At 16.6% G+C, this 27,886-nt stretch overlaps 4 protein-coding genes across 4 annotated transcripts, besides 52 other annotated features; 1 reads left to right on the top strand and 3 right to left on the bottom strand. All coding sequences in view use genetic code 6, as the record gives it.

The window, feature by feature from the left end:
• Nucleotides 1-127: 127 nt before the first annotated feature.
• Nucleotides 128-181: a microsatellite.
• Nucleotides 181-221: a microsatellite.
• Nucleotides 222-1,228: 1,007 nt separating this feature from the next.
• Nucleotides 1,229-1,272: a microsatellite.
• Nucleotides 1,273-2,261: 989 nt separating this feature from the next.
• Nucleotides 2,262-2,316: a microsatellite.
• Nucleotides 2,273-2,312: a microsatellite.
• A 194-nt stretch (nucleotides 2,317-2,510) lies between the features above and the next one.
• Nucleotides 2,511-2,592: a microsatellite.
• Nucleotides 2,528-2,592: a microsatellite.
• Nucleotides 2,528-2,619: a microsatellite.
• Nucleotides 2,528-2,631: a microsatellite.
• Nucleotides 2,544-2,631: a microsatellite.
• Nucleotides 2,565-2,609: a microsatellite.
• Nucleotides 2,571-2,636: a microsatellite.
• Nucleotides 2,575-2,631: a microsatellite.
• Nucleotides 2,637-2,825: 189 nt separating the features above from the next.
• Nucleotides 2,826-2,861: a microsatellite.
• Nucleotides 2,862-3,412: 551 nt separating this feature from the next.
• Nucleotides 3,413-3,471: a microsatellite.
• A 1,492-nt stretch (nucleotides 3,472-4,963) lies between these two features.
• Nucleotides 4,964-5,016: a microsatellite.
• Nucleotides 4,967-5,018: a microsatellite.
• Nucleotides 4,968-5,006: a microsatellite.
• Nucleotides 5,008-5,063: a microsatellite.
• A 162-nt stretch (nucleotides 5,064-5,225) lies between these two features.
• Nucleotides 5,226-5,278: a microsatellite.
• Nucleotides 5,279-5,386: 108 nt separating this feature from the next.
• Nucleotides 5,387-5,440: a microsatellite.
• Nucleotides 5,408-5,448: a microsatellite.
• Nucleotides 5,410-5,440: a microsatellite.
• Nucleotides 5,449-6,371: 923 nt separating the features above from the next.
• Nucleotides 6,372-6,420: a microsatellite.
• Nucleotides 6,373-6,418: a microsatellite.
• Nucleotides 6,375-6,441: a microsatellite.
• Nucleotides 6,442-8,331: 1,890 nt separating this feature from the next.
• Nucleotides 8,332-8,378: a microsatellite.
• Nucleotides 8,364-8,405: a microsatellite.
• Nucleotides 8,367-8,397: a microsatellite.
• Nucleotides 8,406-9,115: 710 nt separating the features above from the next.
• Nucleotides 9,116-9,156: a microsatellite.
• Nucleotides 9,120-9,204: a microsatellite.
• Nucleotides 9,205-9,585: 381 nt separating this feature from the next.
• Nucleotides 9,586-9,627: a microsatellite.
• Nucleotides 9,604-9,652: a microsatellite.
• A 531-nt stretch (nucleotides 9,653-10,183) lies between these two features.
• Nucleotides 10,184-10,237: a microsatellite.
• Nucleotides 10,186-10,237: a microsatellite.
• A 463-nt stretch (nucleotides 10,238-10,700) lies between these two features.
• IMG5_066230 (hypothetical protein) lies at nucleotides 10,701-12,186 on the bottom strand (the record flags this gene model as incomplete). The annotated part of the gene is made up of 4 exons (XM_004036875.1): nucleotides 10,701-10,719; nucleotides 11,093-11,228; nucleotides 11,530-11,718; nucleotides 11,907-12,186. 4 exons carry the CDS (start codon nucleotides 12,184-12,186, stop codon nucleotides 10,701-10,703), a joined length of 624 nt encoding a protein of 207 aa, XP_004036923.1.
• Nucleotides 11,027-11,059: a microsatellite.
• Nucleotides 11,028-11,078: a microsatellite.
• Nucleotides 12,187-12,368: 182 nt separating the features above from the next.
• Nucleotides 12,369-12,469: a microsatellite.
• Nucleotides 12,470-12,485: 16 nt separating this feature from the next.
• Nucleotides 12,486-12,537: a microsatellite.
• Nucleotides 12,538-13,304: 767 nt separating this feature from the next.
• Nucleotides 13,305-13,374: a microsatellite.
• Nucleotides 13,306-13,373: a microsatellite.
• Nucleotides 13,375-13,468: 94 nt separating the features above from the next.
• Nucleotides 13,469-13,531: a microsatellite.
• Nucleotides 13,486-13,544: a microsatellite.
• A 3,059-nt stretch (nucleotides 13,545-16,603) lies between these two features.
• On the bottom strand, nucleotides 16,604-18,139 carry IMG5_066220 (hypothetical protein; the record flags this gene model as incomplete). The annotated part of the gene is made up of 1 exon (XM_004036874.1): nucleotides 16,604-18,139. The coding sequence occupies one exon, from the start codon at nucleotides 18,137-18,139 to the stop codon at nucleotides 16,664-16,666; it is 1,476 nt and encodes a 491-aa protein (XP_004036922.1). The 3' UTR covers nucleotides 16,604-16,663.
• A 679-nt stretch (nucleotides 18,140-18,818) lies between these two features.
• Nucleotides 18,819-18,854: a microsatellite.
• Nucleotides 18,855-19,148: 294 nt separating this feature from the next.
• Nucleotides 19,149-19,188: a microsatellite.
• A 574-nt stretch (nucleotides 19,189-19,762) lies between these two features.
• IMG5_066210 (hypothetical protein) lies at nucleotides 19,763-20,714 on the bottom strand (the record flags this gene model as incomplete). Its single annotated transcript, XM_004036873.1, has 3 exons — nucleotides 19,763-20,214; nucleotides 20,254-20,367; nucleotides 20,426-20,714. 3 exons carry the CDS (start codon nucleotides 20,712-20,714, stop codon nucleotides 19,763-19,765), a joined length of 855 nt encoding a protein of 284 aa, XP_004036921.1.
• A 268-nt stretch (nucleotides 20,715-20,982) lies between these two features.
• Nucleotides 20,983-21,024: a microsatellite.
• A 1,734-nt stretch (nucleotides 21,025-22,758) lies between these two features.
• Nucleotides 22,759-22,790: a microsatellite.
• A 544-nt stretch (nucleotides 22,791-23,334) lies between these two features.
• Nucleotides 23,335-23,397: a microsatellite.
• Nucleotides 23,370-23,403: a microsatellite.
• Nucleotides 23,404-25,773: 2,370 nt separating this feature from the next.
• Nucleotides 25,774-25,815: a microsatellite.
• A 305-nt stretch (nucleotides 25,816-26,120) lies between these two features.
• On the top strand, nucleotides 26,121-27,572 carry IMG5_066200 (zinc c2h2 type family protein, putative; the record flags this gene model as incomplete). The annotated part of the gene is made up of 2 exons (XM_004036872.1): nucleotides 26,121-26,460; nucleotides 26,516-27,572. 2 exons carry the CDS (start codon nucleotides 26,121-26,123, stop codon nucleotides 27,460-27,462), a joined length of 1,287 nt encoding a protein of 428 aa, XP_004036920.1. The 3' UTR covers nucleotides 27,463-27,572.
• Nucleotides 26,473-26,506: a microsatellite.
• A 119-nt stretch (nucleotides 27,573-27,691) lies between the features above and the next one.
• Nucleotides 27,692-27,723: a microsatellite.
• Between the last annotated feature and the right edge of the window lie 163 nt (nucleotides 27,724-27,886).

Genomic DNA, 27,886 nt, shown 5'->3' with positions numbered 1-27,886 from the left:
TTTTTTTGTTATTGAATAAATAATTATTTTTTAAAATAATATTTTAATTATATCTTTTTTTTTGATTAATTATTATGCTAATTAAGATCAGATAAATAAAATAATAATAAAAAAAAAATTATAAAACATATATATATATATATATATATATATATATATATATATATATATTTGTATATATTATTTTATTTTATTTTATTTTATTTATATGATTATTTTATAATAAAATTTAATTTATTTTTTAAATACTTTGATAAACTCAAATAAATTATTATTATTTTCTTAAATTAAATTTATAGAATATAAGAATTTTGTTATAAAATTTAATTTTTATATAATTTAGTTTAATTTAAAAATATATTTATTATACAAATATTAAAAAAGTTAAATATCTTTATTTTTTTTCATAAAAAAATATTTGTTAAATTCTATATTCGAATTCATATTATTTACATTTTTTTGATAAATATCATGCATAACAATAAAAATAATATAATAATAAATTAGTAAAAAAAAAACACAAATTTTTCAAATAATATATATTTTTAATGTTATTAAATATCGAAAAATAACTAAAAATAATTAACAATTACAAAAATTTAATTTTCTACTTTTAAAAAATATATGTATAAAAATATCATTTAAATTATTTTTTTATTAAAGATTTCGAATTATCATTTGTAAACTAAATCAAAAATTTAATCAGTAAAAGCTTTTCTTATTAATTTTAATACTATAATAAATATATATGTATATTAAATAAAATAATTACTTTTTATTTAATATAATATTAATTAATTATAACATATTACTACTATAATATGGCAATTTTAAAACTTTATGCAATAGAAAGCAAGGCCTTAAAAACCAAATTTTAGCGTTTTTTCCATTAAATCCACTTTGAAAATTATTTTCCGAAGAACTTTCATGCGACATAAAATAAAAGTACATTATATACTTTTAATTTATTATTTACAAATCTACAATTATTTATATATGTAATAAATTCACAAATTATATAATTAATATATTTATTTAATAATATTTTTAAGGTTTAATATCTTAAAATATTAAGACTGTGAACTATAATTTATTTCCTAAAAATAAAAAATTATCTCATTTTTATTTTTTACTATTTTCAAAACATTTTCAATGTGTTTTGCTAAATTTAGGAATTTTTATATGATAAAGTTAATTTTATTTAAAAAAATATTAAACAAGTCTCCTGTTTTAAATAATAATATATTTACTTTTATAATAACAAAATATTTAGATTATTGAATATTTTCATTATTTATATTAAAATAACAATATTAATATGTTTTAATAAAAGAAAGCGAAAAAAAAAAATATTAAATGAATTATTTTAATATTATGATATATATTATATTTTAAAAATAATATTGAAACATTATATAGATTAAATAAATAAAAACATTTTTTTCTTAATTTTGTTTAAAATTTAATTAATTATTAATTCAAATCAATTTTTATATTTAATTTGAAAATAATTAAAGAAAAAATATAATATTATAAAATAAAATAAAGATATTTTAACAGCTATCAAAACAAATGAATTATTTAAAAACTTTTTATACATCTAAAATACTATAAAAAAATATATCGAAATACTAAAAATTTTACATATAAGGAATATTAAAAGCAATGCATGCCTTAAATTTTTCAAATAATCCATATATTAATAAATGAAGTTAATCTAAAAACTTATAATTATAAAAAAATGATTAACAAACATTTTAAAATTGATTAAAAACTACAAAATAAATTACATAATTATTAAATATGCAAAGTCTAAAAATTATAAACTATGAAAATACATAATTTTTATATTCAAATATAAATATATTTAAAATACAAAAACTTTAAAGCCTAAAAAAAACATAAAAAATAAATTAAAATATATATAAAAAATTTTAATTTAGAATAAATGACAATTTATTAAATTATTAAAGAATGCAAAATAATATTTGTTGTCTAAAAAAGAAATTATTATAAATGATTAAAAAGAAAAATAAAGCTAAAATTAAAATAAGAAAGTAAAAATATATTAAAGTGATTTCTATATATATAATTTTTTAAAATTAAAATTATTCTATTTTTTTGTTTTTAAAAAAATTGCGTTTTTAAATTTGTTGAGAATGTTTATTATTAAATTTATGGGAAAAAATATAAAGTCTAAAAATATTTAAAAAAATTAATTATAAGAAATTAATAATTTATTAGATAAAAATGTTAATTAAATAAAAATAAAATAAAATTATATATATAATAATTAATATAAATTAATTATAAAAAATATCGAAATTATAAATAGATAAAAAATAATAAATATTTTATTAAATACATAATAAAAAATAACTAAAATAAAAACAAATTAATGTAGTTATCTTTATTATTTGTTGTTATTAAATTTTTAAAAATGTAAATATTTTAAATATAAAATAAATTATTATTTAATAAAATCAAAGTTAAATATGTAGCTATTAATTATTAATAAACATAATTTTATAAATTAATAAATATAAATATATATATAATTAAAAAATATTAAATATATATTAATAAAATATATATCTAAATAAATATATTAATATAAAATTTAATTAAATAAAATAAAAAATAAAATTATTATCAATTTGCTTTTTCAACTAATCCTAATTAATCTATATATTCATATTCTTTTTTAAGCAATCCGTTTCTAATTTTTTCCAAAAATAATGCAAAGCTTTAATTTAATTCTTCCATAACTCCCTCATCATTATTCCAAGAAACAGTTTTTCCTGAAGTTCCTAAATTTAAAAAAATATATAAATATAAATATTATATATATATATATATTACCATCTTAATTACATTCAATTAATAAATAATTTTAATCATTATCTGATGCTATTGTTAGATAATTTTTTTTCCAAAAAGCTGAGACTGCATTAATTTCATTAATCTCGATAATATTTTCAATAGAAAGTGATTTAAAAGAATCATGTAATTAAAAGCCTCCGTTTTAAAATTTTAAGAAATGGATAAAATCTTCTGGAATTTACAAATTTACTTTTTCTTTTAAATCATCTATTTATTTATCGGTTGCTTTTTAACTTTTTTCCATTTCCTAAAAAACTTAATTAGCATTTTATTAAAACCATGATTTTATATCTTTTAATGACTATTCTACTTCTTCTAGCGTAATAGTATCTTTATTTATATTTTTTATATTTTTTTCTCAAGACAAAAAATAATGTACTTCCTCTTGGGTTATTTTTTTAAATTTATTAAAATTTTGATTATTATTCCATATTATTCTTTTAAGAAAAATAAAAAAATAGTTAATTATTTAATATATATTTTATTAATATATTAATATTAATAAAATCAAAACAAAAATTAAATAACTAAAAAGAAAAAAAGAAATAAATAGAATAATAAATAAAAAATATGAATAAAAATCAAAAACTACTAGCAAGTGGAACCTCAGGAAAAATATATATATAAAACGAAGAAATAATAATTAAAAAATATATAAACGAATCCCATTATTTTAACGAAAAAGATATTTTAATAAAAATAAGTTCTAGTTAAAAATATTTTCCATAAGTTTATTCTTTTAAAGATTAAGAAAAAGAAATATATATGGAATATTTAAAAGGAGGCGATTTATTAGATTTTTTAATTAAAATGGGACCTTTTTCAGAACTTGAAGCGTTTGGTTTTTTCAAATAAATATTTTTTGCTTTAAAAAATCTAAAGAGAGAATTTTAAATCTGCCATAGAGATCTTAAACTTGAAAATATTGTTTTAAAAGAAGATTTTTCTCATGTCAAAATTATTGATTTTGCTTTTGCAACTTAAAATTAAATTTTTTATAATACAATAGTAGGTACCTAAGGATTCAAGCCTCCTGAAATGCTAAAAAAAGGAAAATTTGACGGATTTTAGGCAGATGTATTTGCTCTAGGAGTGATTTTGTTTGAACTTATTCACGGAAAGTAACCATTTATAGAAGCTGATGAGGAAAAATGTGAATTCTATAGACTATATAAGGAAAATAGGAGAGAGTTTTGGAAACTTTTTGAAGGACTAAATGGTGAAAAGAGTATAGCAGTAAAAAATTTAATAGAAAAAATGTTAGAAGAAGATGAAAATTAACGCATAAATTTAGAATAAATATAAAAAACTGAATGGTTTTTATTAAATAAAGAAAAAGAGAAATTTGAAAGGAAAAAGATATGGAAAAATAAAAAAAATTAAATAAAAAAAAAAGAATCCTGGACAGAAAAACTAGAGGTTTCTCAAATTTAAAGATTATAAAGAAAAAACTAAGGAAATTTTTTCGAAATAATTAGAAATTTCTAAGATTCTTAATATTAAAATTTAATAATTTTTTCTGTTTTGAAACTTTTTATGAGACCAGTGAGTAGTTTAAGTAATATAAGGAAAAAATATGGATAAAAAGAACTTGATTTGTATAAATATGTGAACTTGGAAGATGTTTTTAAAGCTGAAAATTACTTTTAGTATTGATTTTTTTCATTTTTCATTTATAATTTTTTTTTTATTTAGTTTCAATATATTTTTATTATATTTATACGTTTTAGAAAATAAATTAGTTACAAGAATTATTTTAATGCTTTAATAATATTTAATTAATATATAATATATAAATTATACAAATTTAGACTTATTTGTATCTAAAATATATATTTTTTTAAATTATTTAATATATATATAAAAAAGAGAGAAACTAAAATTATAATATACAAAAATAAATATATTAAAAAATTTTAATAAGATGAAAATAAAAAAGCATAATAATATAAAAAAATAAAATTTAATACTATAAACTTTATAATGAAAAAGATGATGTTTTAAATAAATTTTAATTTTATTTTTAATAAAATGATTATTAAATTTAAAAAATTATAACTAAAATTTAAATATATAAAAGATAAAAATAAATAAAAAAATAAATAAGATAAGATAAATAAATATATATAAAAAAAAAGATTCAATATTAAAATAAAAAATTTAACATAAAAATAAAAAATAAAATTTTTTATATGAGAAAATAATTAGTATTGGCCTTTTTTAAATAATTTATATATAAAAATATATAAAAAATAAAGATAATTTATTTATATAAAAAATAAAAAGGAAAAAAAATAAATTCTGATTTATAAAATATATATAAAAATAAAATAAATACAATAATATATATATATATATATATATATATATATATATATATTTATATATATATATACAATAAATTTTAATATTTTTTTTTTTTACATTCTATTAAAAATATATCTAATTTTTTAATAAATAAAATTAAATTAATTATTAATTTTCATAATTTTTTTTATACATAATTTTTTAATATATTACTATCTTTTTTATTTATTAATTATTTTTTTATTAATTAAATATTTTAAATGTTTTTTTTAATATTTTTTATATATATATATATATTTTTTTAGTTATTAAATAATATAAATATCAATTAATATTAATGACCTTAAAATTTATTTTTTTATTTTTATCAATATATTCTTAAGTTATAATTAAATACTAATACATACAGATATTTGAATATAAATTATATTAAATTTTAAAATAATATTAAAAAATAATATACTTTTTAAATATTTAATATATTTTTAATAAATTTTTCTAAGTACATAAAAGTATAATTTATAATAAAATATTTAGTACAAAATTCATTATTATATAATTTAATGTATTAAAAATTAATATTTATTTTCTAAAAATCAGAATCATCATAAAATTTATTTCTTCATTAAAAATAATACTTTTAAAACAATAACTAATTTTTGATATTAATGAATTAAATTACGAAAGAAATTAAATTATATGATATTATTTTTACTTTATTACTAATCTATACTAAAATATATAATAAACATGAATTATTTAATAATTAAAGTACACATTATAGATAAGATAAAAGTAATATTAAATAAGAAAAAAGCATACATAATTATGTTTTTAGAATATTAAATACATTTAAATTTATAGTAGCTTAAAATTTATTTTTATTCTAAAAAGGGATAGCTTTAAAAATGGCTTAAAAGTAAGACTTAGTTATCAATTTGTAATGTATAATTTATAAAAAAATAATTGAGATTTAAAATAAAATTCTCTTCAAATAAGTTAACAATATAAATTTTTGCACTTGCTATTTTCTCAGATACTCCTTTATTTATTTAGTTATTTTATTTTCTAATAAGTTTTTAAATAAATTTTACTTATTTTTTTATAAAAATATAAAAATATTAATTAAATATTAACAAAGAAAAACATTTTAAAGAATAAAATATTAAATTAAATTCTACAATAAAAATAATAATATAATATAAAAATAAATATAAAAAAATAAATAAATATTTATATAAATAAATATAATTAAACAATTGAAATTATTTCATTTTTTTTAATTTATATAATAGATTAATTTAAATAGTTAAAAACTAAATAGTTTATTTAAATTAAAAAGAATATTAATTAAACTAAAATTTTAAATAAAAAAAGACATTTACATATTTTTATTTTATGAAACAATTAATAAACCATTTTAATATAAATAATTTAATATTCCATATGTTAAACTTATATATTATTAATGTAGTCTTTAGCTAAAGTTCATAAATAACAATTTCCATAAAAAAAAATATTAATTGTTCCTAAAAGATAATAGTTGATTTCTTATAAATCCAATAAAAGGATACAAATAAAACTTTTTTCTAAAATTCTAATTGTATTATCTAATAAATTCCTAATTAATATTTACTTAAATTTTAATGAATAACTTTTTTAAAAAAGGGAAAATATCTTTTATCTAAAAAATATAAAAAAACTTTTTAAGCTTTAATACATTCTTAATATTTCTATGAATAATATTTAGTTTCTTATCTTAAAATAACATAACTAACTATCTTTGAACGAGTAAATCCACAACTAATTCTTCATCAATTCAAAGTAAAAAACCGACCGACCACTTTCCATAAATATAAATAACCTCCGATTTCTGATTTAGAAATTTATACTCCTAAGTTTTCTAAAACATCAATAGCAAATCCTGAAAAAATATGAAATTTAAAAACTTACAATACTTAATTAATTTTATATTTCAAGATAATAATATTTAAATTGGAATTTCATATTTACACCCTTCTAAAATTTTTAAAATTCATACAAATAAGGCATTTTTAATATATTATTTTAAAAATTAAGAATATTCTTTAGTGGTGATTGATTAGTTTAATAAATTTTTAAAATATTTTTTTAAAATTTAAGTTATTAATTAGTATTATTTGAACTTAATTTTAAGTAAGTTAATTTATTTTTTTTATCAATATTTAAAATAGTTTTTAATTTTTTTAATTACAAAAAAAGTAATATAAATAACATATATTAAAAAATATAAATATATAATGGAAGAATAAAATAATGTAAATAACTAATTAGAAAAATTTGAATGCACAATTTGCCTAGAAGTTGCAAAAGAACCAGTAGTTACATAATGCGGTCATTTGTTTTGGTATGTTTATTGTGTTTTACAAAAAATAAATATTAATTTTTGAAAGCTGGCCATGTTTTTATAGAGTAATATTTTTTTTTAACTTATTTAATGAAAATCTATCTTTTAGTGGCTTAATTAAAATAATGAATATTTAGTTTGCCCAAACTGTAAAAATGGAATTCGTAAAGAATAAATAACTCCCCTGTATACAAGAAATGAAACAGATATTAATTAAGATTAAAGGTTTTTTATTTTAAATGTATTGGAAAATTTTTAATAATTTATGTTTTATATTTTATAAAGAGATCCAAGCATACCAAAAAGGTAAGTACCTGTGAGGCAAAATCCTTAAAGAAATAGAAATCATTTAGGAGGGGTATAATTTATTTATGAAAGAATATTTATTTATATATATAAATATATATATATATCATTTAAAATAGATGATGTCTTCAATGAATTTATCTTTAGGTGTCCCTTTAGCAGGTTATGGATTTTTCCCATCATTATTTGGATTATTAAATGTAATTAATAAATTTAAAATTTAATTAATATTATTTTTATAATATAATATTAAAAATAAAAAAGTAAAAATAAAATGATATTACTGATCATTTGGAAGGTAAAAATTCAATAATTAATATTATTTAAAAAAAATAATAATATTTATATATAGAATAGGTATCACCAGAAGTAAGTAAATAATAAACATTTAAAAATGCTTTTAGTATGTTAGTATTTTTCAGTATATTATTTTTAATTTTATGTATGTGATATATAAATAAAAATAATTATAAATATATAAATATATATATTTATATTTTTATATATTTATATATATATTTTTTTATTGTAAGAATAAAATTTTCAATATAATAAATAAATAATACAATCATTAGTTTTTTAATGAAATTTATTCTTTATAGAATTTATTGCTAAATGAATAAATAGAAAAATTATCCCCTTATAATTATTAAGCTTTTATAATTTATTATGAGAACATTTCCTATGTTAAAAACTCATCTAAATGTTTTTCTGTTATTTTAATTTTCTATTATAATTTTTAATTTTTAAAAAATTAGTTTGTAAATTCTTTAAAGCATTCGAATTTTAATAAATCTTCTTTCCATTCAGAAAAAATTTTTATACTTTATTCCAAAATATCAACATAACTTTCATCATATTTTTTCTAATATTGCAATCCATATAGTTTTCCTAAAACCATCAATAGTTTTCCTATTAATAAATCTAAACAATTATCCTATATTAAATAATGAAAATTAAATTCTTTTATTTTTTAAATATCATAATGTTTTAAATCTTAAATACTATTCTTTAATTTTAATATAATAGTTTATATGCTTTAGTATAAATCTAAACTTTATATATTTAAAAGCTAGAAAAGCATTTATAATTTTTCATAATTTTATTAAATATAAATAGGAGAATACTTTTAGTTAATAAAAGAAATTGTAATTGAAATAATATAAAGAATTTCAGTTTAAATAATCTAACTTATAGGAAAAAAATATATATTAATAAAAAAAAAAATATAAAATAAATATATATATATAAATATATATTTATATATTTATATAATTATATAATTTTTATATTTTTATATTTTTATATTAATATTTAAATATGATTTCAAATATATAGTATTACAGAACGAAATTTTCATCAAAAAACTTAGCATTATTAGTCAAATTTTATGATAGTTTTTAAACTTCTTAAATTTATATAATATATTTATTAAAATACATTTAATCTATTTCTTATTAAAGAAAAGTTTTTTCATAAAAATAGCTTATAATTATTAGATAAATTTTTATTTTTATAATTTCAAAATGCCAGTTTTCTTCAAAAACAAGAATCTCATTTATTATTTTTATTGCATTTTCATACCATTATATTAAAAGTAATTCGCTTCCAATTAAATATTATAATGATATCACATTTAATACAAAATTGCTATATGATTTTTTTATTTTAGCTTTTTCTTGACATTAATTAGAATCTAAAAAAAAAAAATTATCATAAAAATTAAAAAAATATATTTAAAAATTTAATATATTTATTAAAATAATATATATAATAATTATATATATAATTTTTTAAACTTATATATTCTAAAAACGTCTAAATATTTTATTTATTTAAATAATACTCAAAATTAAACTAATGTTACTAAAATATAATATCCAAAGGATGTTACTAGAAGAATTCTTTATCAAAATTTTACGAAAAGGTCCTTTAAATTATCCATTTATTTTAAGCTGATTTCTTCTAACTAAAATCATCATAAAGATTAAAGTCAAAAGCAAATATTCCTCCTTAGCTCAAATTAGAATATTCTAATATTTTTTTCGGAGAATATTTACTTTTTTTTACATAAAGTATTCTTTTTAAAAAATTTTCGAAATGATATAAAACTTAAATTTATTTTTAAATAACATCATTTTTAAAATCGTCATTTTTCTTCAATTATCTTATTAAAAATTTCTTAGGTAAAAATAGTTTTGATCCCAAAAAATTAGGAATAATATACATCCAGTAATATTTTCCATATTTAAACATTTTATCATCTTCAGAATATTTAGTTTTATGATTATTCTTAGAGCCACTATTACTATTACTATTTACATTATTATTACTATTTATATTACCATTACTATTGTTATTACTTTCGAAAATTCCATTTTCCTCATCACTTTCAGTTTGTAATTTATTATATTATTGGCTTTAGTTTAAAAGGTCTTCAATAATTTTTTTCCAATCTTAAAATATTTAATTTTTGCATTCCATATATTTTAAATCGTCAAAAGATACTCCGTGTGGAAATTAAGAAATTAAAATTAGTATTTCGTATTATTTCTTTTTATTAGTTTTTAATTCTTCTATTGCTAAGTTAAATATTTGGTTTTCTTAAGCGTTTTTTTAATTGCTTTATTAAAATTATAAAATTGTATTTATTGATATACCTGATCTAAAATTTTCGATTATTTTCATTATGTTTTTAGGCATTTTCGGCATAGTGTTTAATAATTAAGTGTATTGCTCCTCGAAAAATACGTCTTTGTACAATTACTGTTATAGTATATTTGATATATGGTGATTAAATATTGCATTGGTCGAATTTTCAGTCAAAGGTTGTAGTTCTATATATTCTATTTATAATTGACATCTAGATAAATCAGGTTTTAAATCAAAAATAAGAATAAACTTCAAATATAAATTATCATAATATTCATTAATAAAATCTTCAAGCTATTTTTTTTTATAAATTTAGGAATTTAAATCCAAATCTAAAATAAGAAGCACCTTTTCAGGCTCTTTGAAATTCGAAATAGAATAAGAATTTTTTTTTTTAAAAATATCTTATTTATATTATCATTTAAAATTTATTTCTCAAATTAAAATTCACGAATAGTTTAATTTATACACCCTCTTTCTTTTAAATGTCTTAAATATATAAAAAAATAATAAAAAATATATAAATTAAAAATTATAATATTAATTTTTATATATTACCTTGCACATTTGCTAGCTAAAGCAGTTCTTCCACTTCCTTTATTTCCATAAACTACTACAATTCTATGTTCTTAATCTAATTTATTTAAAGCCTTGTAAACTTAATAAATTTCTTCATTTCTTCCAAAAAGTCTTACTGGTGATTAAAAATCAGAATCAAATATATTGAAATTCGACACCACTTTCATATCCCCATCTTCAACTTAAAAGCTGACTTGATTCGGATCTTAACTTGCCATTAGTTAGAATTTTGCACTTTCATCATGTGGTGTTCCATAAGGTTAACAACAACAAGCATATATTTAATTTTTAGATAAAATTTATATATTTAATTCTTCCGCTTTTTTCCCCATCTTCTGGAAAAGCAGCTAAAAAAGAAGACAAAGACCTACAATTATCATTATGTAGTAAAGTTTCTTTCGCATTTTTACAATTACATTCCATTAACTACTAATGTAATAGATGTGCTTTAGTGTATCCATTATCCATAGCATATTATTGCCATTCGCAATCATTAGAATGTTTATGTGCACAACAGCAAGTATAACAATTGTCATGAAGTTTAGATTTAAGTGTTAAGCTGGCAGACTCGAATGCTTATTATATTGTTTTTCCTAAAATAAGGTCTATATAGAATGTTTTGGAAAAAGTAGTAGCTGCCGTATCTTCTATTTTTAAATTTTATTAAACTGATACCACAAATGGAATTCCAGCTTCGAAAAAAATCGTGCGACTTCCTCTGAATGACATGCATTTACAAATGCCAACTTTAAATTTTTTAATTTGTTTTAGAAAAAATTCTTAAAACGAATACTTGTTATAGTATCTAATTCAGAGTTCTCATTTTCGAATGAAAGGTAGTATTTTTATTCTTATTAAGAAAAATCACCGTGACAAATAATATGTAAAATATCAGTTTTTAAACTTAAAGATTTCTCCAAATTATCTAAATTAGCGACTTGAATTTCCAAGTCTATTTCTTTATTAGGTGTTTTCAAAAACTCATATAGGTATTTGATTTCTTACTCAAAACCTACAGGATCTCCAGCTGATTTTATTATTTTGGATTTCTAAACTAGAGGTTCTGCGAACATTACAGTTATTCTGAATCTTTTTTTTTATTTAGATTATTTATGGTTACTAATTATAGGAATTATAGGAGAAGGTGGTATTGTTAGTTGTTTTTAAATCATTTTTTAATTTTCTAATTGAAAAAATGTGAATTCTTGAGCTTTTGATTTCGAAGGAGAACAAGATAATTAAAAAAAAATTAATTTTATTGTTATTATTATTATGATTATTATGATTATTATGATTATTATTATTATGATTATTATTATTATTATTATTATTATTATTATTATTATTATTATTATTCTTAATCTTATTTAATTTATTCTAATTTCTATTATTCTAATTATTATTATTCTAATTATATTTATTCTTATGATTTTTCTATTTTTTCACAAGATTTTTATACTTTTATATCATCAAAAAAATTAAAAATAGGTTTATTAGTTGGAGAAACATCAAAAATTGGTTTTTTTGTTTGAAATATTTCGTCATCATTTTCACCAAAGTCAAATATAGGCCCATGTTTTTACACTGGAATATCAAAAATAGGTCCTTTATTTTCAGGACTATTAAAAATTACTTTATTTTTTTAATTTACATTTTTAAAATTGGGTATTTGCTAATCTTTTTCATTTATTTTTTATTAAATTTATTAAATTTGTGAAGATAAATCTTCTATTTTTAATTATGTTTTGCTCATTATGGATTGAAGTTTATTGTATTAGTCGTTTATTAATTAATATAATGCATTTATTGAATCTAGTATAATAACATCGGAGTCTTATTTATTTAATTTTATATGAATTCCGCCTTAAAAATAATAATCATTTTCAGAATCTTGTAAATATTCGATTTCTTCATAAAAATTTTGGTCTATTTTTTCCCATATTTATTTTGAATTGTTATATATTTTATTTCTAATTGTTTAAATGGAGGAAAACCATAATGTTCAAATAAACTTATTAAAATTTATTAATCTAAATAAGAAAAATCTTCTAAATGATCTTCTAATTGAATTATAATTTATTCATCGGATTCTTCGTATGTACAGAAAATGCTTATTTCGCGCATAAAATTTTTTTTTATTAATTTTTTTTTTTATATATAATTAAAAATAAATAAAATTATGTTTATGTATTTATAAATATATATATATATATATTATATATAAATATACATATAAATTAAAATATATATATATTTATATTTATTGTTATTTTAATTATTTCTTTTTTTAATTGATTTGATATATATTTCTATTTTTTTAGTTTTTTTTTTAATAATTTTTTTATTATATATACATATTTTTTTATATTTGTATTTCTATTTTTTTTTTTTAATTTTTATTCAATTTTATTTTTTTATCTTGATTTTTATTATTTTTTTATTATAAAATTAAAAATTGATATATGTAATCAATAATTTAAAAATTATAAGGTTATAACTTTATTATAAATATAAATTTTATTATATAATTATTAATGCGAATTATAAAAAAATATAATTTAATTTGATTAAATAATCAAAAAAATATTTAAATTTAAATTAATATAAATATTAAAATATTTTATTTATTACTAATTTTATTGATAAAATTTATATAATTATATTTATTTACCATTATATATATATTTTTTTTATTTTTTTTGTTAAACTTATTAATATTTCATTTAATTTAGTTTTAATTATTAAAATAATTCAAATATATAAATTTTATATTTATTAAATTTTAAAATTTTATATATTATTGCTTTATGAGTTTTATATTTATTATTGATTATTTGATTTATAAAAAAATCATTAATATAATTTCAACACAAATAAAAATAAACAAATTATTTAATAAAAAATTATATTTTTTTTTTTATTATTACATTATTAATTTTTTAAAATATATTTAAAATAAAATAAACTATAAATGAGTTTTTTTTCAAAATCAAAAGTATTTTGATATAATAACTTAAATAAATAATAAAAATTATCTTTTTTTAAAAAAAACTTTAAATTTTAAAACTTTTTTCTTTTAAATTTAAGTTTAAACAAATAAAACAAAAAAATATTTTTAAAAATAAGAATGAAAAATTACGTTGTTTTTTAGAACGAAAAAAGTTCTTCAATAAATAATGAAATAGATTAAGAAGTTAAATTCGATCCAAATAATGAAATATTTCCTTACTGCATTGTATGGACTACTTATTATTATTTATAATGGATATTTCCTATGTTTGGATATATAGGAATAGGAAAGTTTAATTATTTAATATTTATTATTTTAATTTTTGTTATTTATTAATAGTTCTAATGGTGATATACATGATTTTTCAAATGACTATAAGATAAATGTAATTCCTTCATTTATTTATTAATTTTAATATATATATTTAAATATTTAAGATAGGGGATTTTTATTAGGGATCTCCTTTAAAGTAAAATATATATAATATTTTTTTATTTATTATTGCTCTATCATAGGTATATTAAGTTAGATAAGCATTATTTTGATATTGAATTTTATGATGAATGCATAATTAAAGCTAATAAAAAGTATAAATCAATGAAAGTATTAATATTATATTTAATTTTATTTATTTATTGTTTATTGATTATATGTATATAATATATATAATATAAAATATTTTTTAATTTTATTTTAATATTAATTTATAGTATCATTTTTATGAGTTCTAAAAAATAATATTTTTTTAAATATTTTTTTTTTATCACTTTTGATTTTAATTATTTTCTTTATAAAATAGTAATAATTGTTATACTTATGTAGCTGATATTTTGAATTTTTTAAGATATAAAGGGAAATAAAATTGGACTTAATTGGATATAATATTCATGTTTTTATTTCAAGGGAAATATATAAGGTTATTTATATAAATTATATTTTTAAAATATATAAATAATAATAGTTCTCTTCATTTTATAAGAACTTATTATGCAATGCTGTTTTTCATAATATTTTTGATTTTTATAAATATAACAATTTTTAGAAAATTCTGATTTTTTTTTTTTTAAAAAAAAAGAAAATTTAATAAAATTAATAATAATTATATACACATACAAAAGTTAAAAATATAATAAAAAAAAATATAATTATATATTTGAAAAAAAAAAATTCAATCCAACAAATTAATATACTATAAATTATCTTAAGTTTATTAACTACATTCATCTTCTTCTTCTATACATTATCTGCATACTGGACATGAGTTCTTCTTTGTTCCCGTCCAATCATCAAGGCATGTTTAATGAAAGAAATGGAAACAACCAGTCAATGTAATGTTTTAAATAGGTTTAACATTCAAGTCTTCTAAACAAATTGCACAATCATTCTAATTATAGCTTTAAGCTAAACTTCTTAAAAAGAATTATTCTGGATAATGAAATGCTTTTACAGTAAAATTCACTCCAATAATCGTCATACAGGGTCCAGCGAGAATTTTTAAAGTCCAGTTTTGGGAATAAGTATTAAATAATTAAAGAACTTAAATAGCTAGTTAAAAACTGCCTACTTATTCGACATGTTCGGCTATATTTTCTATAAATCTAGTCCTAAAAACACACGAGACATTGACGAAATTGATTGTAATAAGATAAGAGAAAATAAAAAATACTAAAAGAATAATTGAAGGAAGTAAATATATAGAAAAAAAATCATATTAAGTAACTAAATATGCATTCCAAATCAAAGAAAATAATGGGACTAAAAAAGGGACCCAAAACTTTCCTTCCATAAATCCCTATATACAGAAATGAGAAGCAAAACAATTCGAAATAATTGATATTAATTGCATTTTTTCAATCCAAAATTAAATAGTGAATAAACTAAGAATACTTTCCGTAAATAATACATATAATAATAACATATGGCATATTTTCTTTTGTAAAATTATTACTAAGCATAATATTTTTTTTATAGGTAAAAAATCAGAAAAAGAAGCATTGAAAAATTGATCATTTGTATTATTTATTCTTAAGTCTATTTTATACAATTTTGATACTAAAAATACTACCAGACTGTTCTTTATTAAATCGTCACATTATGATAGAAATATATATGAACATAAAGACATTAAACAGACCAAAAAAAATTTATCTGCGTTTGAATCTAAATTTAATGATTGCATTTTTCTTTTTTTATTATTAAATTAATTTTAATTGTAATATATATATTTTTTCTTTATATATTATTTTTGTTTTGTTTTATAATTGTTATTATTATTAATATTTTTTCTTTTCTATTATTAATATTTATAGAGTTAATAAGACTTAGTTTTAACTTTTTTTTTTCTATTTTATATAAAAATATGAAATAATTTTTAGATAAATTAAATTTTATCCTTTTAAAATAAAAATCCACTCTTTTTTTTTAAAAAATATATTAAAAAACATAATATAAATATTGCCCTCAAAAATAAATAAAACATTTTTAAAATAAAACAATATAATATTTATAAATTTAAATAAAAAACATTAAAAAATAAAAAATCAATGATCCATAACTTTTAAAGCATCATCAAGTCTATCAAACCCATCATTAAGTTCACTTTCAGTAATAATAAGAGGCGGTGCACAATGTAAAACAGGTGCCCTTACCCACATAAAGATGCCATTTTCCAATAATCTTTATTTAAACTTTATAACTGGTTCAGGATTCGGATCACTATAATTCATTTAAATCAGCTACCCATCTTTTCCTACAATATCGAAAGCTCCAAAAAGTCCCCTTCCTCTCCCTTATCTTAAACAATTATGTTTCTACAGTAATCCTTCCATTCTTTTATGCATGGTTTTTTCCAATTTCTTCACATGTTAGATAATTTCCTTATCAATCATATATTTAATCACTTCTAATCCACAAACGCATGATACTGGATGTGCTTAGAAAGTAGTTCCCCATCCCAAAGCATTTGTTCTGAAGTAATCTTAAATTTCTTTCGAAAACCCGACTCCTGATAATGGTAAAAAGCTTGCAGATATCCCTTTAGCACATGTAAAAATATCAGGTACAATTCCTTCATAGCTTTAAAAGCTGAAAAATTCTCCTGTTCTTCCCAAACCAACCATAACTTCATCTAAAATAAGCAAAATTTTATATTTATCACATAAACTACGTATTCCTCTCAAAACACCGTCCGGATTTATTAAAACACCTCCACTTCCAGTAATAGTTTCAATCATAATAGCTGCTACAGTATGATGTCCTTCATTAATAATCAATTCTTCCAAATAAGCCAAATAATTATTAATACTTTCTTCCTAATTCTTCCCCCATTAAAACTACATTGCTTAGAAATCAAAGAATTTTACAAAACCAGAAACTCCATTTTCAGCGAATTACCTCCTAAAATCCCCAGTAGCAGTCAATGAACCAATGCTCCCTCCATGATAAGATTTATATCTAGTAAGTATTTTTTATTTTCCAGTAAAACGTCTAGCGGCCCTAATAGCTACTTCATTAGCATCACTACCAGTACATGGAAATAGGAAACCGGTTATATTAGAAGGAGTTATATCGTTTAGGATTTATGCTAATTTTGCTTTTGGTTCTGATATAGTAAGACCACCGTATAAATTTGGAAGAGTTTTTAATTATTTAGAAATCGCGTCATGGATAGAATCAGGAATTGTATAACCTAAATTATTTGAAACTGCTTGAGAAGTCCAATCAATGTATTTATTGCCGGCATAGTCGATTAAATATATACCTTCACCTCTTACGAAGTCTTTTGCTGATTTTCTCATAGTATCGGTAGCTCCCCAGGTAAAAACTACATGTTTTTCGGTACTTTCAATTACTTCGTCTTTTGTCCAGGGGGAATTTTTTTATATTTTAGGGGATAGGGTACCTGGAGAGTTGGATTGAGGATTAAATTGCAAAGGTTAAACCTTATTAGGGATGTAGAATTAATTTAAAGATTTCTATTATGTTGAGAAAAAATATTTTTGGAATTGTTTATTCATTTTTATTTTTTATAATATTTTTTTTTTATTTTAAAAAAAAATTGTATAATTGTATAAACACTTGATTTCTATTTTAAATAATATTTTTTATGTATATATATATTATTTAAGTTTTTAGAAATTTTTTTTTTGTTAATAGAAAATAAGTCGTTTTTATATTGCATTTTAAAAAAATTCAGACAATCAAAATGTTTGAAACAATAAGAAATTATTTTTTATAAAAATATTTTTAAAATACTTTAAATTTTTTATAATTGATTATATTACTATATTACTAAGTTAATATTTAAAAAAATAATTATTCATTTAAATTATGTATTTTTTATGAGAAAATAATTTAGTAAAATTTTAATTATTTTGTTTAAATTTCTATAATTTTTTTAGAATTAAAGAATAGAAATGCAATTTTTAAATTTAAATTTAAATAAAAAATATATTCTTCAAATTTATTATTTTATATGATTAGGATTTGTTTCAAATTACATATTAGATATTTTTATAAATTTACTTAAGAAATTTAAATTTAAAAGTATTGCATTAATGACTCATAAAATTAATTAATTAGTAAAGATTGATATATACTTTATAATTGAAAATAAAAATGATTATTATTATATATTATCTATTTTTTAAATAGTTTTATATTATAAACTTTATGATAAAAACTTTATGTCTAACAATTTAATATTATTTATTATTTATTATTATTAATTATAAAAATTAATAAATAAATTTAGAATATATTATATACTAAATTTTATTTTATTAAAATGAAACTATTATTTATATTTTTAAAAAATTATAATATATATATAAAAAAAATTATATTTTAAAAAGTTTTAATTAAATTCCATATGTTGTAATATATAAAATCATCTAATATATCAAATTTGATTATATTTTTTTATTTGATTGATTATTAGTCCTTTAAAAAAATTAAAGCTAATTTTGTTAACTAATTATAATTATTTATAAATTAATTAATATAATAAAAATGTTAAATTTTCTAATTAAAAGTAAAATTAAAAATAAATATTAAAAAAATATTATCTAAAATTAAAAAAACATAATTTTTGAAAAATAAATATAAAAAATGAAATCAAAGCAATTATTTTTAAATATAATTATAAATTTTTATTGAATAATAATGATTTATATTAAATTTTAAAAGAATTTAAAAATATTTTTTTATAAATTTAAATATCAAAAAAATTACAAATCAAATTTATATTTATAACATAAAAAAATAAAATAAGAATGAATGAATTTAAACAAACTATTTTACATTTAATATATTATTTATTTTACATAAAATTATTAATAAATCATAAATGATAGAAATAGAAATAAATATTTTATAAAATAAAAAACTAAAAATAAATATTAACTATATTTTTTTTTTTTAAATACTAATATCAAAATCTATTTTAAGTGATAACTTTTTTAAATAACAAATGTGTTTTCTACTCATTATAATAAATCATTGAAATCATTAATTATATTTTCTTTAAACCACATCCAGTAATTAAATCTAATTTTATCACAATCATAAGCTAATAAATCACAAATCTAAATAAATTTATATATACATATAATTTATATTAATATGTATATATTATTACATCAGTGATTTCCTTTATATTATCTTTATTTATTTTAGCCAGTTTAATATGAATTAATAAGTTTAATAAAACTTATTTTTAGGAGCCTAAAGTATAATTTCATTACAAAAATCTTCAACTTCTTAAAAATCATTAATATTAAAAAGAAAATCACTCTAAAATATATTTTAATCTGATATTTATACTTTTTCGCTTTATAAACATTTAAAATCATATGTCTTAAATAAACCGAATAAATAATTCCAAACACTCTCATTATCGATAGTTAATTAAATTTATTAAAAAACAAACTTGAGTTCATCTTTTAATTCTATTTATTTGCTCTTAAATTTATTATTTAATAAAAACCTTCTGTAATTCCAAACTGAATTATTTTTTATATCTTCTTTGAAATATTTATCTAATCTTTCCCATTCTTCACCATATAAATTAAAATATTAACATAACCAAATTCTAATTATTTTATTATCTTAAAAAAATAAAAAAAAATACCTATAACACCATGCATGATAATTTTTATTATCTTTATTAAATATTTCATTTTCTAAAAATTCGATTTCACCATTACAATTTTTTAATTTTTCAATAACAATTCTTCTATGCTACCTTTTTTTAAAAAAGCAAGATACTTTCCTTATTTTAAAAATAAATAAATATAATATACCATATTTAAAAAGTTTTCTAATTCTATTAAGCAATTTAATTACAAAATAACAATTCGTCCTCATAACTTAAATTAGGAAGTAATTCTAAACATTTTTATCTTACATACCATGCATTATAATTTGAACTTAATATTTCCAAAACGCATCTTGATAATTCAAAGCTTCTTTCACTAAACTCATTATTTTTTACTATAAATCTGAAATATCCCATTAACTCTTCATCTATTAATTTTTATTATGTTTTTTATTTTATTTTTTATATTTCTTTTTAATTACAATCTTTATCATATTTCAAGTTTAATAATGTCCTTGAACCATCATATTATTGCACAGGTTCTACGTCTTTCCATTAATCTTTTATTAATTAAAAAGATGCCTAAATTAAAAAAAAAAAACTCAATTATTATAAGTAATTTTAGAAAATACCATTATTTTATATATTTTTTTTTTAGTATAAAAAAAAATTAAATAAAAATACAATAATTTAATAAAATAAATTTTTAAAATATTAAATAATATAATATCAAAATATTTTTTTACTATAAAATCGACATATAAAAATAATAAATAATTATGAAAAATATATAATATAAATATGTATATAATATATTAATTTATTAAAATATTAAAAACATTTCTCTTAAATTTACAAAAAAATAAAAAAGCTATTTTAATATTTCTTGTTCCATATTTCCAAAAAAATAAAAAAATATTTATAATAAGATCATAAAACATAGCTTCGATAAATTATAAAATAAAATTCTTCAATGATTAGTTTAAATTTTAGTATTTACATATCTAGTTAAAGCATAAAATTAACTTAACTAAGATTTTCTTTGAAAAATAAAAAAATTAAACTAAAAAACACAATAAAAAAATACCTTTTGGACATCAAAGTACTAGAATTAAAAGCTAATACTTAAAATTTAGAATTAATGTTGTTTTCTCCATCTCTTAAGATTTAGTTTTTTGTATATTAAGGTGTTAAAAATTTATCTTCATTTACATCTTAAGAATTACTGCTTAATATTTTACTTCTTATTTTTTAATAATAATTATTTTATTTTTCCATAGGGTCAGAAATATAAAGACCCATATTATCTAATTTTTAATGTATATGTTTTTCTTGTTCATTAAACTATTAATTATCCATTTAATCACTTTTTAAAATTTTATTATTTATGTCTTTATTTTTATCATATTTATTTTCTACGTTTAACTTTATACTGAAATTTTCAAATATATTCTTCTTTTATTTTAAAGTAGGCAAAGACGGAGATTTTTAACGATTTAATGTTAGAGAATCTTCTATGTTTGGTTTTAATATATTATTTTTAACTATTATATCATCGAATTATTGTAATTAACTTATTAATAGATTTTTTTTTATTTTCATTTTTTTAATGTTTTTTTTTTTAAAAAAAAATATATATATTAATTTTATTTATATATATATTTTTTTTTAAATTTTTTGTTTATATTATAATCTGAATTAAAAAACATATATAATAAATAATACATATAATGAAAAAATTAATATTATTTTTATCATATTTAAAATACATATGTATTCGTCCGCGTTTAAAAAGTTAACTGATTTCTTATTATTTTTAAGCTATAAGATTTCAAGTTTAATTGATCTCTTTTTTTCTTGATAATTTTAATCAATATTCTCTCGTAACCACCTCATAAATAATTTAGCTTAAAAATATTTGTTCATATTTAGCTAATAATTTGCTTTATTCTTCTATTTTTATTTTTATTTGTTATAATAACTTATGTCTTCTTTTAGTTAATGGGTTGTAAGACTTATTTCCTCTGCTCCTTATAATTTTTATCAAATATAATAAAGTCATTAATTATGTTTTGGAATATCGCTATGTCATCGGCTATAAAAATTTGCTTATTCCTATCATTTATAATAGGGTTTTATAGTTTCATTCGCTTAAGCAAATATTTCATACAGCGGAGTTAGAGGTATTTCTGGTCCTTGAAATATCTACTTGTTAATTTAGAATGAGTTTATCACGCGAATATTTACATATATATATTTTATTATATTTAATTTTTTTTTTGGAAAATGCTTTGGACAATATTAAATAGTAATTCCCCAGTCTGGGAGTATAAAGTTTTTTTAATATCATAGAGAATTATAATTTTATTATTTATATACTATTTCATTGAGCTGAATATGAATAGTCTAAGAACTTATATTAAAAATTTCTTTGATTTTTGGAAATTTTATATAATTTTAATATTTTTAACTTAAGAATTTCTGGTATGGCACCAAAATGTAACATTTTTCAAGGAATATTAGGATTTTGTATAATCTTATTTTTTATATTTTATATTTTTTATACTTTAACAGATTTATCAACTAACTTGCTTCTTTAGTGGACATTTAATATGGAATTATGGACCAGTTATGGAGGTTGTAATAAGAGGATTTATTATGATTTAATTAGAATTCACTTAAGAATAAAAAAATAATATTGTTATTTTATATTATTTACATAAATATATTAATAATAATATTAAAAAAAATATAATGTTTTATTTGATTTTTTTGTGATAATTTATATTTTTTTGTCAATTTTTATTAAAATATTTTAATGAAATACTATTAATTTTAAAAGAATTTATAAAAAAATTATTAAATAAGTTTAATTTTTATTTTAATTAAATACTATACGTGTTTATATTTTTTTTTAATTATAAGAATTAAATATTTAATATAATAGAATAAATAATATTTAATTAGTTTATTTTACATTTGAATTTATTTCGTGTTTTATATTTTTTATTTTATTTTTTCTATTACATTAAAGAATAATAATAAGATAACCTATAGATTTTATATAAATATAATTAAATATAAAAAAATATCTTTTTTTTTTCTTTTAAAGTCTTTTTATAATTAATATAATTTTTTCTTAATAAAAATATTTATTTTATAAATTATTTAATTTTTAAATTAAGAATTGTATTGAATACTTAATTTTAAACATAAAGAATTTTAAATTTAATAATTAAAACTTAATCAAGTATTAATTATATTTATTTACTTTTTTATTATTATTATTTTATTTTTAACTGAAAAAAAAATAAAATAAAAAAATGCAATAAATATCTAATGTGAAAATATATATATTTTAAAAAATAAAAAAAATAGTATTAAATAATATACATAAATCAATAGATAACTATTTCTCATGAATAATGGAATTGTATGTAAGAAAAGATAAATTCTTTGATAAAAACAAATGATGCCCTAAACACAATATTAAAAAATCAAACGGAAGAAATTAAATAATTAAAGTTAAACTCAGTATTTTTATTTAAAAAGGAAATAAATATATTTTTTTTAAAAAATAGTAAAATGATAATCAAGAAAATTGGAAAAAAAAATACTATAAATTAGAAGAATAAATGAAGAAGATAGTATAAATAGAGCAAGAAGTTACCTAATATATTCCAATAATAAAATAATTCGAAGATAAAGCCAAGAAAAACGAAATAAAAATCCATAATTTAAACAAAAATATATAAGAAAAAGAATTGATAATTCAATAAATGTAAAAGTGCAAATCTTCATAGTAAACATAAGAAATATAATAAGAAAACACTTATTTGAAATAATTATTAAATGAAAAATATAAATAATATGATAATTTCAAAATAAATACTAAATCTTAAAGTTCTTAATTATATTTTTTTAAAAAATTAAAAAAATAATAATAAAGATGAATATAAAAAAGCTTTAAAAGAAAATATATAATTAATAGATTAATTAGAGAAAAATTAGATAAATGATTATAAAAAAGTATATCCAAAAACATATGAAATAAAAATGAATTAATTAGAAAAATCTTTAAACTAATTAAGATTTGAAGAAAAGAAGAAATATGAGCTTATTTTAAGTACTAAAGAAAGAAAAATAGACCTTTTATAAGCCCAAATAGATTCTTTAAAATAAAAAATTATAGAAAATTAATAAATATGTATTTTTTAAAAAAAAACAAAAAAACAAAAAAAAAGAAATAAATGAGGAAAAACTTTTATAAATGGATAATTTAGAATGTTAAATAATTGAAGAAAAAGAAAAAAAGAAAAAATCAAATCTTAAATAAGAAATTTAGAATGAAAGCAATATTATTTTGGATAATTTAAATATGGAAAATTAAAAGTTTTAATAAAAATAAAAAGAAATTATTATTTAAAATAATAAGCTTGAAGAGTATACATATAATTTATAAAAAGAACTAAAAAAATCTAAAAAAATAATTTTTGAATTAGAAAAATAGTCAAAAAATGAATCAGAATTTTAAGTATTTTAAGAAAAAACGGAAAGATTTTAAAATTAAATTTAATAAAAAAATGAAGAATCTTAATAAAAAGAAATGAATTTCTAAAACGAAATTTAAAAAAAAGCAGAAGAAAATCAAAGAATATTAAAAAAAATAAAGATTTAATTTAAGAAAATGTAAAATAATATAATTAATAATTTTCTAAATAATTAATTTAATTTATATATAAAAAAAAGTATTAAAAAGAATCTGAAATTGAAAAATTAAACAAATTAATAATTGAAAAAGATGAAAATATTAATGAACTTATAATAAAATGCGATGAGTTTTAGGAAATTTTCGAGAATGAAAAAAATAATTACAACTAAGATATTCAAATATATTAAGAGAAAATTAATTAATTAGAATTCTAATTTAATTTATATGATAAATAAATTGTCATGCATGAAAAAAATGCAGAAGAAAAAGAATAATAAATTAAATAACTTTTATAATAAATTCAATAATTAAAAATTACTTATTAAGAATAATAAAAACACCAAAAAGAATAATAAGATCATATTTCTGTATTTTTATTTTTAAAAATAAAGATTTTTTTATTGAGTTTTTTTTTTTTTTAAAGAATTATAAAGATATTTTAAATTAATTTAAATAAGAAAAAATTATTTATGAAAATAAAATTCTTTAGCTTGTAGATAAGATTGTTGAATTGCAATCTGAATTATAAAATAATTAAGATTTATAATTTATATAAGATGATGAAAATAAAAGACTTTGAAGATATATTTGAAATTAAATAATATTTTTAAACTAATTAAGAATGATATAATATTTTTTTCTCCAACAAAAATTAATAATCTTTTAATTTAATATAAAAATAAATTACAAATAAAAAATAATATATATTAATATTTTTTTTTTATAAGTTTATATATTTAATAAAATAAGACTTATCTGATTATTAGGAAAATATTATATTTAAGATTATAATAAAATATTTTTCGTGTTAATAAAATAGATTTTTATTAAAATTTAGTATCATTTTTATATTTTGTTAATATTATTTTTAATTTTTGTTAATAAATAAAAGAACTTTTATAAAAATCTATCTGTGAATATTCTTTTTTAAAAAAAAAAACTTATTAAATAACTTTTCATAGTAAAAAAATTAAATAGATAAAACAATAATAAAAGCAATATCTTGAAAATAAAATATAAGGTAATAATAATTATAGATAAATAACCATCTATTAGCTTTATTAAATTATAATTTGAGGTCTTAACTCAAATTACGAAATAATAATATATTATTATTTATATGCATTTTTATTTTTCTTAATTTTTTTTTTTTAAAAAAAAAATATAAAAAATCACAAAAAAAATAAAAATGTACAAAAGACCTCCTAGCAATAACATATTTTAACAACCAAATAAATACTTCTCAGAAAACAAAAATAGACAAGACATTTTCTCGGCTCCAAACCTTCCTAATATATCCCAAAAAATGATATCATGTAGTATATGTTTAAAAAAAATACCTTCCACATAATTGTTACTACATGAAAATGAATGCCGAATTGCAAACTTTTCTTCCAAAAAATAATCCAAAATAAAAGGAGGAGGTGGCTCTCTTACTAAAACAACGTTTAATTACAATAAACCTCCCCAAAAATAACTTCCAAAAGAAGAACTGCCTAAAATGATTCAAAGACCCATATCTTTAATGTGTAAAAAATAAAATAAAAAAATTCATAAAAAAATTTCATAAAAAAAAAAAATAAGGTTATATATGTGGTAGAGAATTTGGAACTAGAAGTTTGAAAATTCATTTAAAAAGCTGCAGAGAGAAATGGCCTTTGACCTCAAATCGTCCTTTACCTCGTGAACCTCCAGGCTTAATGGAGCTATTATCAAAAGAAAATATAACTCGAAAAGATATAGACATATATAACAATAGAGCCTACGATTAATATAATTACGATGTATTAGTGCCTTGTTCTAATTGTTGTAGAACTTTTAAACCAGAAAGTCTTATTTCACATTAGAAAGCTTGTAAACCTGGAAATGTACTAAAAGGAATGACCTAGGCTTAAAAAGATTATAAATAAGAAGCTTAATATGCAATGGAAAACGGAAATTTAGATTTAGTTCCTTGTTCTAAATGCGGTAGAAAATTCGCTTCGGACAGAATTGGAAAACATTAAGCAGTTTGTAAGCCTGGGCCAACTAAATAAGCATTGAAAAAATAAAAGCTTTTCGAATAAAAAGCTTAATAATTAGAAAAATTCAAATAAAAGCTAAATCTTATTAAACCCAAAGATAATGACTGGAGAAAATAACATGAAGATTTCTAATAAGCTTTAGCAGCTATAAAATAAGGGGATAAAAGCAAATATTAATAATAATCAATATAATCAAGAATTTAACCTAAATAATAACAAAATTCATTTTAATAATAATATCAATAAAAATCTTAAATTTTATAAAAAACTAATAATAATTTTCGATACTCAAGCCAAAAACCAAGCCTTTAAAAAAAAAATTAGCTTTTTCAAATTATTAAGACGATGATGATGATTATGGTAGTGATAACTTTAATTTATCCAATAAATATAGTTTAAAATAATTAACAAGAAAATAACCTTAATAAGGTAGTTATAAAAGCCCAAATATAAAAATTTCAAATGGTAGAGACCCAAACGGTAGAGATGGTTGGATTTATAATATGAGTGGAAAATAATTATAAGTGCATAATAATATATATGGAATAGGAGATTATAAGCCTTTAGGAGATGGAAATAATGCAATTTTTTAAGCGCCTAAAAGATGAGTCGATTTGAAATAAAATAAAAAAATAATGAAATTACATATACAAAAATACACAATATATAGATATATATATAATGTTATTTAGTTTAAAATTAAAAAAATCTTTTTCATTTTTTTTTTTTTAATTATATATAAAATATAAATAAAAATAATATAAAATAAAGATGATAAATTTTATATCAAAAAATTTTCTTAAATATAATTTTTAATATATAAATGTGATTCAATAAGGAAAACCTTAAAATAAAACTTTAAAAAATCTACAAAATTAAATAGATTGGAAAAGTGTAACTTCCGTAAATATTCTTATAAATAAAATATAAG

This window comes from Ichthyophthirius multifiliis (genome assembly GCF_000220395.1).
Source record: "Ichthyophthirius multifiliis unplaced genomic scaffold scaff_1120509250330, whole genome shotgun sequence".
Lineage (NCBI taxonomy): Eukaryota > Ciliophora > Oligohymenophorea > Hymenostomatida > Ichthyophthirius > Ichthyophthirius multifiliis.
The sequence above is the reverse complement of the archived record's forward strand: the minus strand, read 5'-3'. Positions and strand labels throughout refer to the sequence as shown.